The 14,966-nt window shown below is 42.8% G+C and overlaps 1 protein-coding gene across 2 annotated transcripts in view; it reads right to left on the bottom strand.

Moving 5' to 3' along the window:
* GRM3 (glutamate metabotropic receptor 3) overlaps positions 1–14,966 on the bottom strand; it is a 234,208-nt gene that overhangs the window by 11,573 nt on the left and 207,669 nt on the right. For both annotated transcript variants that reach the window (XM_060020344.1, XM_060020343.1), the window contains 2 exons: positions 13,424–14,490; positions 2,581–2,755 (listed from right to left, as the gene is read on the bottom strand). In XM_060020344.1, coding sequence (XP_059876327.1) covers positions 2,581–2,755; positions 13,424–14,490 — 1,242 coding nt within the window. The remainder of the gene's footprint in view (positions 1–2,580; positions 2,756–13,423; positions 14,491–14,966) is intronic.

The raw sequence follows: 14,966 nt of genomic DNA, 5'->3' as shown, positions 1-14,966 counted from the left end.
AGAAAGCATTCAGGCATTTAATGACTTTAATGAACTTCATGACAGTGGTTCCAATTTGTTAAAATAGGAAGGATACTAATCACAAGTCAGGAAATCCAGTGTCAACTCTTGAATCATTGTATGTCCTTGAGAAGTAACTTCTCTTATCTTCTCACCTATAAAATAGAACTTGTGATATCTTGTACACATGGGATAAAATGAGCCCACAAATACTAAACTATCGTGAGTAAAAGATAAAGAATTACAAATACAAATAAAAGATCAATGGATTCGTTACTTACGCACTTTGAAATGCCGAGAGATACCACTCAAATACTTCACTCTGTTACTTTACTGCCGTTTCTTTGATTTGGATTAATTAGAGGAAAATTGTGGCAAAAATGAGATCTAAATTTAGACCCTTTTAAGGAAAAAAATTAAATTTCACTGAGTAACAAAGTAGTCCTAAAATGTTGGGCTGGATAGACTCCTTCCTTGAAGTATCAGTTGGGCCACTGGCAGATTAGATACCGAGTGACCGCTGAAGCAGGTCCATGACAGTTGCAGTCCATTGTTTTTGTGTAAATGAACATTTCTGAAATTCTGAGGGGAGACTCGATTGGGTAAAGTGTCCTTGTTAACTCTTCAGGAACTTATTAATTCCTAGTACATACGTTAGAAAACGCCACCATATCTAAATTACCGAGGTTCGGATGTATGAGATCTGAAAAGTGTCTGTGGAAGACGTAGGGACTCTGCTAAATTGTTTTAATAACAGGCAAGAAGAGCTCTAAGCTATCAACAAGACTCTTCCTGCCCAGAGGTAAATCATGCTGCCTAGCCTAGGGTAATTTTCCTTTTGTTCTCCCTGGAAAGTCTACCAAGTAAGTAGTTCATGGGAAATTTCCCGGCTTGTTTTCTGGATGGAGTAGCACGATAAGGTGGTTTGGTGCCCTGGCTTTGAAATCAGAGAAACTGGCTCTTAAGTTCTGGTTCTGCCACTTTCAATACGTGTGACCTTGGGTAGATCCCCAAGAGTTGTGAGCGTTAAATAAGCTATATCCCACGTGCACACATGTATGAAGTACTTAGCACAGTGCCCAGCACAAAGGAAACAATAAATGATAGTTCCTCTTAGCTGTATTATTGTTGTTTTTGTTAGTTATTATTATTAGTTATATGCCAGTTCTTTCTGGTCTGGACTGGCTAGCTTTCATAGTTCAACTGTTGGAAAAGAGATTTGTTTGCTCAAGAAATAAGCAGGTTTCTTTAAGGTGCAAGGAAAATTATTTGACAAGTTTTACCAGGTCCTGGGGCTCAGCCCTCGTGACACCTGGAAATTTAGCTGAAAATGCAATAAGGTCTCCATCTCTATAGCAGCTGAGACACAGGAGTGGTATACACAGTGCATCACGGAACACGTGCTGTCAGCCGTCAGTCTTCCCTTTGTTTGCCAGGAAAAGGGCAGCCCTATAAAATTGTGCACTTTGTTGGAGAAACTGGGGCACTAATGCGATTGCTCACTTTGTGACGCTGAGCTATTTCAAAGTTTCCTTTCTAATCGGCTCGGGGCAAAATTGTGAAGTAGTCATTCGTCTCTGTCACTTCCAGCCCTCCTTCCCCCCACCCCCCTTCCCCTTCCTCTCCCCTCCTTCCCCCTCATCCTTCTGTCAGTGCATTTCTCCTACTTTATACCATAGATTAGCTGAAAATGGCTTAAAAGGTTGTCCCCTTTAGCTACCTTTGTGTTTTAGATGCCTCTGAAGAATTAAATGATTCTCCAAGGCTACTGTTGCAGATATTTGCAGGCCAGGAGGTGAGAGAATTCTGGCTGGGAGTTACCCTGGTATCTTTCAGTGAGCACTGCCTCCTCAGCTAAAAAAAAAAAATTGTGTCTTTGTCTTTGAAATAGGAGGAAGATCTATTCTAGCGTTTTCCAAAGTGTATTCCATGGGCTGTGCAGTTGATTTTACTGTGATCAATTACTTTTAAGAAACTGTAAATAACAAAGTGAAACAGGTTTCCCTGCTGTAGAGATTCTGAAAAACCTTTTTCATGCTCATGTCAAAGGAGGTGCTTTGAACTTCCAAGTGGGTATTTAGGATGTAGCATTTTCCACCTTATTTGATTATCTTCCTCTTCTAATTTTCATGAAGCACCTTCAGCATCTGTGTGACACAGAACATACTTTACAGAGCACCAGTCTAGTCCAACCCTCTAGGCCAACTAAGGAAGGAAACAGTAAAGTGATGTGCTCAAGGTTACCTGTTGACCTAGTTGCAAAGTTAGGACTAGAAACTTGGTTCTCTGGCTCTACAACTTGGTCAAAAATCCCATTTGTGGTTATGGATTTAATGTCTGTCATCCCTGCTAGACCGCGTACTGCCAAAACCGAACCTTGACCTCTTCTGCTTATCACTGTATCCTTAGCACCCAGCACAGTACCTGGCACACAGTGATCAAACCAGCACTTACTAAATTGAGTTGAGATTGATTATGGGGATGGACGTGTGTTGCCTGTTTCTGTCTATGTCTGTTGCTTCTCCTTCTAGCCTGCTCCCTACTATATATGAAGGGGTCAGTGTCAAGTTCCATACTTACACTGAGAATACGTGGTCCCAGTTCCACTGACACTGAACCTGTTCAGGTGCAGTCTGTGTGTGACCACATTCTTCTGGGGTTGAAACAGGATGATGTGCACCTTGGGTGCAAACAAACAGCCCAGGACCACGAATCCACTCAGGCTAACCGAGATGCACATGGTCGTTGTCTGCACCTGTAAGAAAAGATTGCCTAGTTAAGTGTCTTGACTATAAATTCAATACAGTGGCCAACTCAAGAGAGCACTGAAAAAAGAGCAAACTGAAAAAACCCAAATCATCCACAGTTCTGTTATTATTCTAGCCAAACCAATACAGCAATTATATTGGATCTTCTGAGTTTGGGATGCACATGGAAACATTGCTTAGGATTTGTAAGCAAACACTCTCTGTGTTTGGTGTCCTGAAGGCTTGCCAAGACTTCACACAGATTTTCTTGTTTTGTTTGTTTTCCTCTTTACTTTGTATAAAGATATTTCTGCAGAGCCACTGGAAGTCAGAATCTTAAAGAGTAAAATATCAATATTCAATGATGAAGTGACCAGATAACTGATAATTTGAGTCAATCAACTTGGCTTGTTTAAGGTTTACTATATTATGAACAAATCTGGTCCTGTTTCATATTTCCATTTCTCTTTCTTGCTGGGAGCTCTATCAGCTCTTGGTTTCCCTATTCAACACTGGGGGGCATTATCAACTTTCTTCTGGGGTACCTACTCTTTTAATTATTTCATTAGCATCTCTCTGGAATTTTGATACACCAGGTACTCGCTGTTTCATCTTTCTGTTCTCCAGGCTTCTATGCACCCACCCTTGACAGAGAATTTTCCCTTGCGCCCTCTTTGCTTCCCCTGAAAGCAAACCTCAGAACTAGGTTTTATCATCTCTTCTTTTCATTCCCTTGCCCGCACTCTTCATCTTCTCCGCTCTCCTCATTTATCCTGGCTTCAGCTCCCATAGATTTTCTGGAAAATCCCAAATTAGATTCTACATATTTAATCACTTTCAGTATGAAAAATGGAAATTAATTATTTCTTCTATCAGTTTCTACTCAGAGTAACTATGGTAAATCCTAGAGTCATTTTAGAGTTCTTTTTCCTTTTTCCCCAGCCGATGCTATTACCAGATAGCAGTAATTTCTCATGCCCTAAAGTGTCTGACCTTCTCCTGTAATCAAAGGAAGCTGAGACTGAACAGTTAACCGGAAGAGCCACATAACTTTAGAAGACCTCTTTCTGTTTTTGATTTTTAAAAAATCAGGTTACGCTTGTATCATAATTCTTCAGACTCTGGTTTTACTTTGATTGCTGAAAGTAAATCTCTCCTCACTATCTTTTTTTTTTAATTTAATTTTATTTTTGGATGTGTTGAGTCTTTGTTGCTGCGTGCAGGCTTTCTCTAGTTGCGGCAAATGGAGGCTACTCTTTGTTGCGGTGTGCGGGTTTCTCATTGTGGTGGCTTCTCTTGTTGCGGAGCACAGGCTCTAGGTGCGTGGGCTCAGTAGTTGTGGCTCGCGGGCTCTAGAGCGCAAGCTCAGTAGTTGTGGCGCACGGGCTTAGTTGCTCCGTGGCATGTGGGATCTTCCTGGACCAGGGATTGAACCCGTGTCCCCTGCATTGGCAGGCGGATTCCTAACCACTGCGCCCCCAGGGAGGCCCTCTCCTCATTATCTTAAAGCTCTTGCTCCCCTAACCACTCCAGTGCTTTCCAACTTGGTCCCCAGTTTCAGGCTCTTCTCTCTTTTGTCAGCTTCTCAGAAAAGTCTACTATCTAATTCCATGATGGAAAAGCCTTGATAAATCGTAACTATGTTATTTATAGCAAGTCCATTACTGACGTAATTTTTCTTCTTACATATATGTAGAATATGATATTAGAACTGTGCTGTTCCTGCCTCGGTTTTGACCGTGGTGCCAGTGTGAAAGCTATCAGATATCCCAGCGAGGGTGAGACAAGTTCAGATGTGTACTTTTCAAGAAAACCTTCTATAACTTTGAAACTCCTCACATACTTTAAGACATTACAAGGAGAGGAGAAGGGAGGCTTCTGTGAGGAGATCTCGGCCCAAAGCTGTGCTGTGAATTCCATGCCCTCCACCCCTTAGGGGGATTGTGTCCATCTCTTCACTTAAAGCTTACAGAGGAGGGCGTCACTGTGGCCCTTCACAGAAGGTTTGAGGTTTTTCTGTGGTTGGGAGGATGCTCTGGCCGGGAGCCTGATTCCTGTCTTGAAAATCTAGAAGGTAAGAAATGGCTAGTCACTTTTGTAGCAGAGCAAGGAGACTGGCTGATGTACTGAGATAGTCCTTTACTCTAAAAATTTATGAAAACAAACGCTACGGGAGTGGTATGCAGGAAAGGTGAGCCATTGTGGGTCATCTGGGGCCCATATGGAGGGGCCTGGAGTCCTTCTCAGAAGGAGGCTAGAGGGGAGTAGCTGGATTGTGACGACTCAGAGTAGCGAATTGCCAGCCAACTCCCTCAAGGACTTGCGGGAGAAAAAGGCCAGCAGGACCTTTCTGATGATCAGGTGAAAACACCCTTTAATCATCTTCCAGGTTATCCCAAGGATGTGTCTTTAGCCACTGCGGACTTAGAGATCATAAAGTCCTCATTACTCTCTAACCGGGCCTGAGAGGGACATAGCAACTGGTGGACTGGGGAGTGTGAGCTGGGAGAAAGGGGAAGCCAACCACTGCAGCTCCAAGGCAGGCCAGACCTCAGGAGAAAATGATACTGAATGTTACGTCATGATATGATTTGATAACTACATAGGACAAGGCATTTCAGTTTCCTACTAGAGACATTTTTCCTTTGAAAATGATTGTAGGACCTTATGTCACCTAAGGGCACACAAATTCATGGGCCTGCCAAGGTCATGAGAGTTTTCATTCACTGATGTATCCCCAGCACTAGGATGGTGTCTCACATAAGGTGAACAGTCAGTGTTTGGATGTATCCACTGGAATTTCCATCCAGGGGTGGAGGGGTGACTAATCTCACTAACTACTAAAGGGACACAGGGAAGCATAACTAAAGGTGCATTTTGGTCATAGTTTATGCTGCATGGTTTTCAGTATACCCGCTTTAAATTTGATACCTTTTAATTTTTTTCAAAGCCCAAGTATCAGCCTCATAGTCTCAGTTGCCCAATTCCCTCTATAACTCACACTATAAAGAGTCTGTGTTTATCTATACTTATTTGTTCTGCGTCTTTGAACACTCCCAGCCCATGCTGCTTTGTTTTCATCTTCCTCAAGCTCCTAGAAACACTTGACATGGTTAATCACTTCCTGGATCCCTCCTCCCCTCACTGGACAGTTCCTTGTCTGAGTTGCTGACTTTTTCTCTTCTACCTGAATTCTAAGTGCTGGCGTGTTTCAGAACTCAGTTTTGGACACTCTTCTCTTTACCATCTCATTGAGTTCCGTGGCTTAAGTACCTCCTACGTGGATGGTATTCATCCATGGAGTACTAGTTCCAACTTATCTTCTGGGCTTCCAGACCTATACATTCAAATGCCATCTTGGCATATTGTTGTGGATGTGTAGTGGGCAAATCAGAATGAATATGTAAGCAGGACTTGATCCTTTCCTCCAGGTACCTCCATTTAAGTGACACCAAATGCCACCCCCTTGTGCAAGCCAAAAACCTGAGAGTCATCCTTCATTTTGCCATTTCCCTCACACCCACACATCCAATCCAGTAGCAAGTTCTGTTGGTTCTTTCGGAAGATAATCCTGTATGGTCTCTTGGGCTTCTGTATGTCTTTCCAGCAGCGGCTCCGACTACCTTTGTTCTGGACTTTCTTTTCAATGGTATTTTTTATAGCAAAGAGCCCTAGGAGATAGAGGTAGTGCCTGTGGAACAGAGGACCAGCATATCACTCATTAGAGAAGATTCAGATTCCCCAATCTAGCTGTTCTTCCCTGTAATGCCACCGCTGACTGTGCCGTGGTCATGGTGCCCTTTGCATAGCCTGTGGGAAGTGGGGCTCAGGTAACCAGAGCCAGTGCGGAACTCTGGCTACTGCCATTGCTTTGAGTCAGAGTCCTTTTTGTCAGCGTCCACAAAACTGTGGCAAGCTAACATGTTAAGTTGGAATCAGTCAAGTAAAATCTCAGACTCTTCGGTCTTTGACAGTTGTGACAGTGAGATCGGAAAGGCTTTCTCAAAGAGGAAGGATGAGGGTCTCGTGGGCTGATGAACAGGCCTTGAGAGCAGTCCATGGGGATCCGTAGCAAACAGGCTGACCAAACTGTACGGCCAACCAGGCAATAAATAGCGTTCCACTTTATGGCCATTAAAGAGGAGGATTTGGGGGGTGGTTCTCAGGCTGAGTAACAGGAAGTAGATTCGGATAGAGCTGCTAGACCTGTACTGAAATTGTTGCTGACTCACCTCTGGGGGTGCCGTGGATTTCCTCCCTATTCTGATTCAGGTCCTTGGTGGGCAGAAAGTTGTACTCTTTTTTCACATAAAAGTTGCAGAGACAAGCACCTACACTGACCCTACACTGACAAGAGAAGCCTTCAGAGAAGCAGAGACCAGGTGAGTCATTTAAACTTTGGCTGGCTCCCTTGGGAAATGAGGGAAGAGGGCGACCAGTGCTTGTGAAGGAAGAATGGCAACAGCTAGGCCCTCTGAGGGCTCATCCCTTGGTATAGTCTCTCACGCCAAACTTAAATCCATTCTGCGATGACAGAAGTCTCAGTTTTTTACAGTGGAACCTGGCTGCAGAAAAGGAGCTTTGGCCCTCTCTGTCAGATTGCCCTGAAACAGGATAATGCTCTGGGAAGCCAGAGATGACGCACGGACCGGTATCTGGGCTCTTCCTGACCTGGACTGGGTTGAAAATGCTGACAGAAGTGCTGCACCAAAGGATGAGAGACGGACGCAAGGAAATCTGGATGAATTCCTGCAGTCAGCTGCAGCCCTGGAAAGCTTGCTTAGCCCTTAGGCTAAAACCAGGCAAGATGCTAAGAGATGTTATCACGATGAGACAGCAAATGCCCTGGATTAAGAGGAACTCCTTGAAAAAAGTTGCTGTCTGTGCAAGTCAGTGGCGAGTGAGCTGAAATCCGCAAACCACGTGGCCCAGGCAGATAGCTACCGATATCTGGCTCTGGCCTCTGAGTCAAGGGGTTCCCCAAACTGAAATGAACAGTGACATTAATGACGACGTTGCCATTCAATTCAGGGTTTTGGGTGCTCAGAAACATTGGACCTTCGTTTGGTTGAGCCATGCGTAGCTGCTGCCTGCTTGAAACACAGAGCAAATGTGTCTTCCTTCCTGGCATGGAGATGTCCGTGCTGCCTGATTCCTCCCTTACTCTCTCCATCCTGATCGCAGCTGCCTTAAGAAGAAAGGAAGGATAGGAACAATGTCTCCCCATCCCCAAGGGTGGCTGCCATCCATATGCACCAGACCCAGTATGCTGGGAAACTCTGGGGAGGGAAGAACTCGAATTTTTATGCTCTGTTGGTTACAGACAGCCAAGTCACCAGCCTACCCAGGCCCGTTAGGGAGAAGGCTGGGCTGGGACCAGAAAGAGGCAAATGAGGAACTTGCTTGAGATGCACATTTAAGGAGGCACCCAAAACTCAGTAATCAAGACAAGTAATTTTTTTTTTGCGGTACATGGGCCTCTCACTGTCGTGGCCTCTCCCGCTGCGGAGCACAGGCTCCAGACACGCAGGCTTAGCGGCCATGGCTCACGGGCCCAGCCGCTCCGCGGCATGTGGGATCTTCCTGGACCGGGGCACGAACCCGCGTCCCCTGCATCGGCAGGCGGACCCTCAACCACTGCGCCACCAGGGAAGCCGCAAGACAAATAATATTTTACTGCAGTATTTTTTAAAAATAAAAATTCATGCTAAAAGCCTACGATGAACACAATACCAACCTTTTAAATAAGGTTAGGATCGGTAACAGTGCTGGGCTGTGATGTATTCAAAGTGAAGGCAAAAAGTCAGCAATACTGATCCTATCGTGATGACTGCTCATGCACGTGTTACCGGGCCCACTCTGCACTGCCTACTGGAAATTGGGACTTGCGCAACCTACACAAATGCTGAATTTCTGGCCACAGTGGTGGCTGCGGGTAATAAAAGTCCTTTGGCTCTGAGTTAGGAGTCTCAGGTCTTCTGTCAGCATCCCCGAATCTGTGGCGGGCTAACCTGTTAGATTGCAGGGTGGGTTAAAAACCCTTCTCGGTCCTTCACAGGTTCTGTCTCCATCACTGACATCCTACCCTTGGCTCGGGCCCCCATCATCTCTGACCTATCGCAGTCACTTAACTGCTCTCCCCACCCCGGCTTTTTCCTTTCTGTCGTACGTTGTCTTTAGCAGCTTGATTTTTTTTTTCCTAAAATGTGAGATCACAAAATATGAGATCATTAAACTGCTCCATTTAAAAGTATTTCAGTGGTTTCTTTTTCCATAGAGAACAAAAATCTAAACTTTTTGCTATGGCCTATAAAGTCCTATGTGGTCTAGCTGCCCACCCTCCCAACCGCCTACCTCTCATATAAACTCACTCTCCCATCTACTCATTAAAGTGTAGCCAGATACACCTTTCTTTTCTAAGACATTTTTGCCTGGGGGTGTTTGCATTTGCTGTTTCTTCTGTCTAGCGGGTAGAATTCCTCTGGTTTGCTCCTTCCCATCTTTCGGTAGGGTATTATGAAATAGGCACTAGTAGGGGTGGCAAACACTTTTTGAAAGAATGAGATGTGATACATTTCTTTAAATCTTCAAAATAGTCAACATGGGAAAATTGGAATTTCTCTGCAAGTACTTAAACCTTGTAAAAATTCTGAAGTCACCTCCGAGTCTGCCTAGGCAAAATGCTTTGCCTGCACCAACCCCAGTAAGAATCCAGCATCTTGATACCTAGAGTACGGTCCTTTGCCTCGCAGCATCTCCATCATCTGGGAGCTTGCTAGAAATCCAGAACCTTGGGCCTCATCCCTTCTTCCTGAATCAGAATCTTTAGCAAGATTCCCAGGTGGAGGCGCCTTAAAGTTTGGGAAGCACTGTAGTGGCATAACCCCGCTCCCTTCCGTCATAGTACTCACCACTGCATGAGTTATCCTGAATTCTCACTTATTAATTATTTACTCACCATCTCTATGCTCCTCTCATTCCCCACCAGATTGTAAGTTATAAAAGAGGAGGGGCTTGTCTGTGTTGATAGCTGTATCCCCAAGGCCCATAATAAATGCTCAGATACTTTTGGAAGACATGAATGAACAAAATACTCAGTAATTACCATTTAAACTTTTTACGGTAAACTTTCCACCCAAACGTGACCTAGTTTTTCTTTACACCATTGGAACTATGTATTGGATCCCTGATGACTCGGTGTTTGATTCTTATGCTCTCTGGGATGGTTTTGTTGTGGTACAGAAGGAGGCAGCCTGGATATTTCTCAAAGATCCTTTGAAGTTTTGGATTCTTACCCAAGTTTTTGCTCGCTCCGTCTTGATGCCTCTTACAGCGTTGACTAGTCTTGTTTGTTCTAGGTTTTACTCCTACAAGTCCATTCTTCATATTAAGGGTAGATAAGTGTGTGATATAGTGGGAAAGGCATGGATTTGGATCCAAAACACTAGTCCTACTATTTTTTAACTGTGCCACCTGGGAAGTTAATTGCCCTCTGAGTCTGTTTACTCATCTTCCTAATGGATAATGAAATTCGCTTTCCAGGGTGCTAATGAGAATAACGTAAGCTCATGTATGCAAAGCACTTGGTAGAATAAGGTCTTGGAATTTGGTCAGGAAGACTTAGTTCCTTTCTTTCCCTCTTGCCTTAATCATGTCACTTTTTGCCCAGGTGAACAACCAACCAAAAGAAAACAAGAAAAATTTAAAAATCACAAGACCTCAAAGCCCTTAAACATCATTTAAATGAATTCCTCTACCTGGTATAATCTGACCAAGCTGCCAGTTCCCATTAATTTCTCACTAGACTCCCCCTGTCTTCCATTTGAGCACGACTGACATTATTGCATTCTTCTTGGTTCATTTCTATTTTCCCTCAAGAATATTCCCCGTAGGCCCTATATACTCTAACTACCTTACTTGCACTTTCCTACCAAGGTACAGGATGAAATCCCACCTCTTTAAGGAGATTCCTGGAAAGACCAAGCTCTTACTGATCCAACTCGTTTTTGAAACTAATAGGCATTTAAGAGTTTCTATCAGCAATTTAATTATAAACTATTCTGTGTTAATCTTGAATTCGTTCATGCTTGTTATTGTTTTCCCAACTGAGATGTAAGCTTTTTGAAGACTAGAATAGTGCTTTATATTGTTTTATAACTCCCAGTGGGTGGCAAAGTACTGAGTCATAAACCTTGTTGACCGATGGCCAAATTCCTAATGCTCGTACTTAGATTATTATTGGGTACTTTTCTAATGCTGCTGATTCTCTCCGAGCCACATGGTTTCCCTCCAGGAAATTTTAAATCGCAGTCTAAAACAAGGGTCCTGGGTTCAAATACCTATAGGGCTATGCAGGTTCATACGTGAGGGTAGCCAGGTGTAAGAATTCAGGGGCTGGTGGGAGCTGTGGGCAACAGGAGTGAGAGTGCTCTGTCTAGAGGCATAAGCACTACTCAGCCAGCTAATTGTGGGTCCACATGTTTTAGTTTGTTAAGAGAAGCCAAGAATCTAGATAGTTATGTACAATTTCTCAATGTTCTTACTTTGGCAAACATTTCAAAGAATTTCAAAACAGTGCCGGCCAAACTAGAGATATCTGTGGGACAAGAAGAGCGTGTGATTCATTAGGGCAGCGATTTTCAATCCGGGCTGCAAATGAGAGTCACGTGGGGGGCTTTGAAAAATCCTGACGTCTAAGCCACAGATCAGGCCAATTAAATCAGAATATCTGGGGCTGTGCCCCAGGTATCAATATTTTTTTTCAAAGCTACCCAGTTGATTCAGTGTGTGATTGAATATGAAAACCTCTGTGTTGGAGGCTCTGGTCTACTGTCTCATTTCTTTTGTAAATTGAGGATTGGGATTATTTGCAAGGATAAGTGAGACCTCAGATGATCTCTGTAGGATTCATTGCCTTAATTAGCATAGCCCTTAAAACTCTCGACTGTACAACCTCTGCCCCATTTTCCTTGTAATTTCTGCCATGTGGCAAAACTTCTGGTATCTTCAGCTAATTTCTTTTAATCATGATATTGCTATCATGTTAAAGGAAGAAGTCATTTTTTTATGTTTTAGGAATAAATGCTAGTTCATTCAATAAAATTAAATTTTATTCTCGGTAGTATTTTTGTTTTATTTTTTCATTAGCTTTTTTGAGAATGACTAGTTTCAAATCATATGTGAGGATAGAACAAATAGCATTGTAACTATTTTGCATTTCCAATACCCCAAGTCCTGTCTACTAAGGATGGCTTCCTAAGAACTGAAAAAAAAATCCTTACAGATCTATAGGAGGAGGATGTGTATACAAAGACAAAAGATAGAATTGGGGGCATTAAAATGCATTAACTGTAGTTCTCCATTTAATCCCCACACTAGAAAGGTACGAACTCCTGTGTGCATATAATCTGACCTTTGATTTTGTTGATTTAGTTCTGATGTCTTCTCTTTTGACAGATTTTCAAAAATTTTTATAGGTAGTCTTATAGAAAGCCTGACCGTTATCCCAACATTGATTGTATATTCTTTATTTTTCTGGCTGCTCCTTTAATGTGGTCCATAGGTTTGAGTCACAACGTTGTGGATAATTTACTAGACTAGACACATCAAGCTTTGCCAGTCTCTTGATCTCTTGCTTTAAGTAGCTTTGTCTTATTGTTGAGCAGCCAAATATGCTCTTGAGCATATTCAAGAGCTTGGTAACGTAGGAATTGCTGATAAACAGAAACATTTGAGCACTATTCCAACCTACAGAGGCACTTTACTTTGTGAAATCATGTCGTAACAAGGAAACCATAAGGCCTCTGGAAAACTTAATTAAGAAATATAGAGAATAAAAACCAATTGCCTTAAGAGGGAAATATTCTTATACTCACTCATTGGGCGATACGAAAATGAGACGTATAAATGTGGGAGCCACGGATTGATGGTTTCAACAGTTTGAGAAATTTTGATGGAATCATGAACTCTTTCTTTCAGGAGAGATGGTCATTATATTGAAGCCCACAAATCTGAACTAAATATTACTGGAGACTATATGAGTAATGACTTCATTAGGTTACCTGGATATAGAGTAAAAGTTTTAACCGAGTCAGGGATTACATACATACACCACATCTACAGGAAGTAAAGTTGTAGAAAAAGTATAACAAATATTGTATTTTAACTTGTTTTAGAGAAATAATGATGCTTGAGTGAAAAGTTTTTAGATCTTTCAACTGATCCTGGCTTAATGTTGCAACTCTGCTTTAATTTACAGATCGATCTGTGGTAGCCAGGTCCTCTCGTGTCTAATTTAAAGTCTTATTGTCTTGTCATTCACTTTCTAAATTAAATTAGAAGTTGTAAGGGGCGTGTGCGTGCATGTGTGTGTGTGTGTGTGTGTGTGTATTATACTCTTCTCCCACTAGACTGTACATTGCTTGAATGACCATGCCATTTACATTTATGTTCCTCTCTGTGCCCAGCACAGTGCTTTCCACATAGCAAGCACTAATTAAATGTTTTAAAACATATTGAATTAATTTCCATATACAATATGGTGGTTCATCATGGCATTTATAATTTAGCTACCTAATTGCTGAGATGAAATAAAAGGAGTCTCTTTTAAATTATACATAACAAAACAGTGGCAGGATACAAGAAGAAGGAAAAGGAGAAACCATTCCGAGACTTACTCTGTAGTCACTTGAAGTCACATAAAATATAGGGAGGAAGGCCAACCAGATGATGCATGTGGTGTACATGGTAAAACCAATGAACTTGGCTTCGTTGAAATTCTCTGGGCACTTCCGCGTTTTGAAGGCATACACAGTGCATAAGATGACCAGGACCACATCGTAGGTAAGTGAGATCAACATGCTGGAATCTTTGACATTGCATTTTAAGATGACTGTTTCCCGCTTCTCTGGAAGGGTGTACCGCCTGGTGCCTGGAACCTCCAGGATGAGCCACACAGACACTACCACAATTTGCACCAGTATCAGACCCAGGCAGATGAAAACCTGAGAACTTGGGCTGATGAATTTTGGCCTCTGAGCGCCATTCTTTACCCCATCGAAGACACGGGCAATGCAGTTTGTCTTGGTCAGCAGGGCTGAGTAACAGACAGCGAAGGAGGTCCCCAGCCCTAGTCGGCGCAATGCACAGATGACTGGTGACGGCTTGGAAATGAAGAAGAATGTCATGCAATAGGACAGGCCAACCCCAAACAACAAGATGTAGCAGAGCTCCCGGCCTGATGCTTTGACTAACGGTGTGTTGTTGTGCTTGATAAAGACAGTCACAACCACGCATGTACACATAAAACCCAGGCAGGCAATGGTGACTGGACCAATGGCCCAGGCATCTTGCCACCTGATGTAGTCCTCAGGAAGGTCAAAGCAGCCAGATAGGTCTGCAGTGGGCCACTGCCCAAGGCCGCAATCCATACAGGTAAACTCGTCAGCCAGGTATTCGTAGGGCTCGCAGGGGATGCAGATCCAGCAGCAGACATCCCCTGGTTGCATATTCTTCATTTCATTGGGTGCACAGGGGTCGCTGCACTGGGACGTGGGGATTGAGTTCCGGGACCAGTGGATAGAGTCGACATCTACTGATAAGGTTTCTGCCCAATGACCAACCTTCAAGTAGGAATACTTGCCGCCCATGTACTGGAAGTTGAACACGTTGTAACGTCCCATTCCGTCTCCAAAAGTGTCAAACTTGACAATGCTATCTGCACCTTTATTTGGGTTGAATGGAGCTGTGACATGTAAAGTAAAAGAAAAGAAAAAAAAAGAACACTGTTTAGGTGTCTTAAGTGTGATCGGTCAATGACTTTATATCATACACTTAGCAAAACTGAAATAACAGGGAACAGGGATTCCAAGGCTGAGATAATTTATCAATTACCATTGAATTTACATATTAAAAACTACCGGAGCCTTCAAGCATTCATAAATTCATTCACTTAACATTCCTGAGTGCCTCCTGTGTGCCAAGTGCCAGTGATAATCATGAGTACAATACAGTGTCTGCCTTCAAAGGAGCTGATTATTTAACAGGGAAACCGGTGAACATGTAGTCATATTTTATGTGGTATATAAATATTCATTTCTTGAAAGATTCCACAGTAGGAATTGGACAAAACTTCGAATCTCATCTCTATTACGTATTTATATATTTATGTATAGAAATTAAATATTTTCATGAAGCTATACAATTAAAAGGAAGAATTTT

The sequence above is a fragment of the Delphinus delphis genome, chromosome 9, assembly GCF_949987515.2.
Source record: "Delphinus delphis chromosome 9, mDelDel1.2, whole genome shotgun sequence".
Taxonomy (NCBI): Eukaryota; Metazoa; Chordata; class Mammalia; order Artiodactyla; family Delphinidae; genus Delphinus; species Delphinus delphis.
The sequence above is the reverse complement of the archived record's forward strand: the minus strand, read 5'-3'. Positions and strand labels throughout refer to the sequence as shown.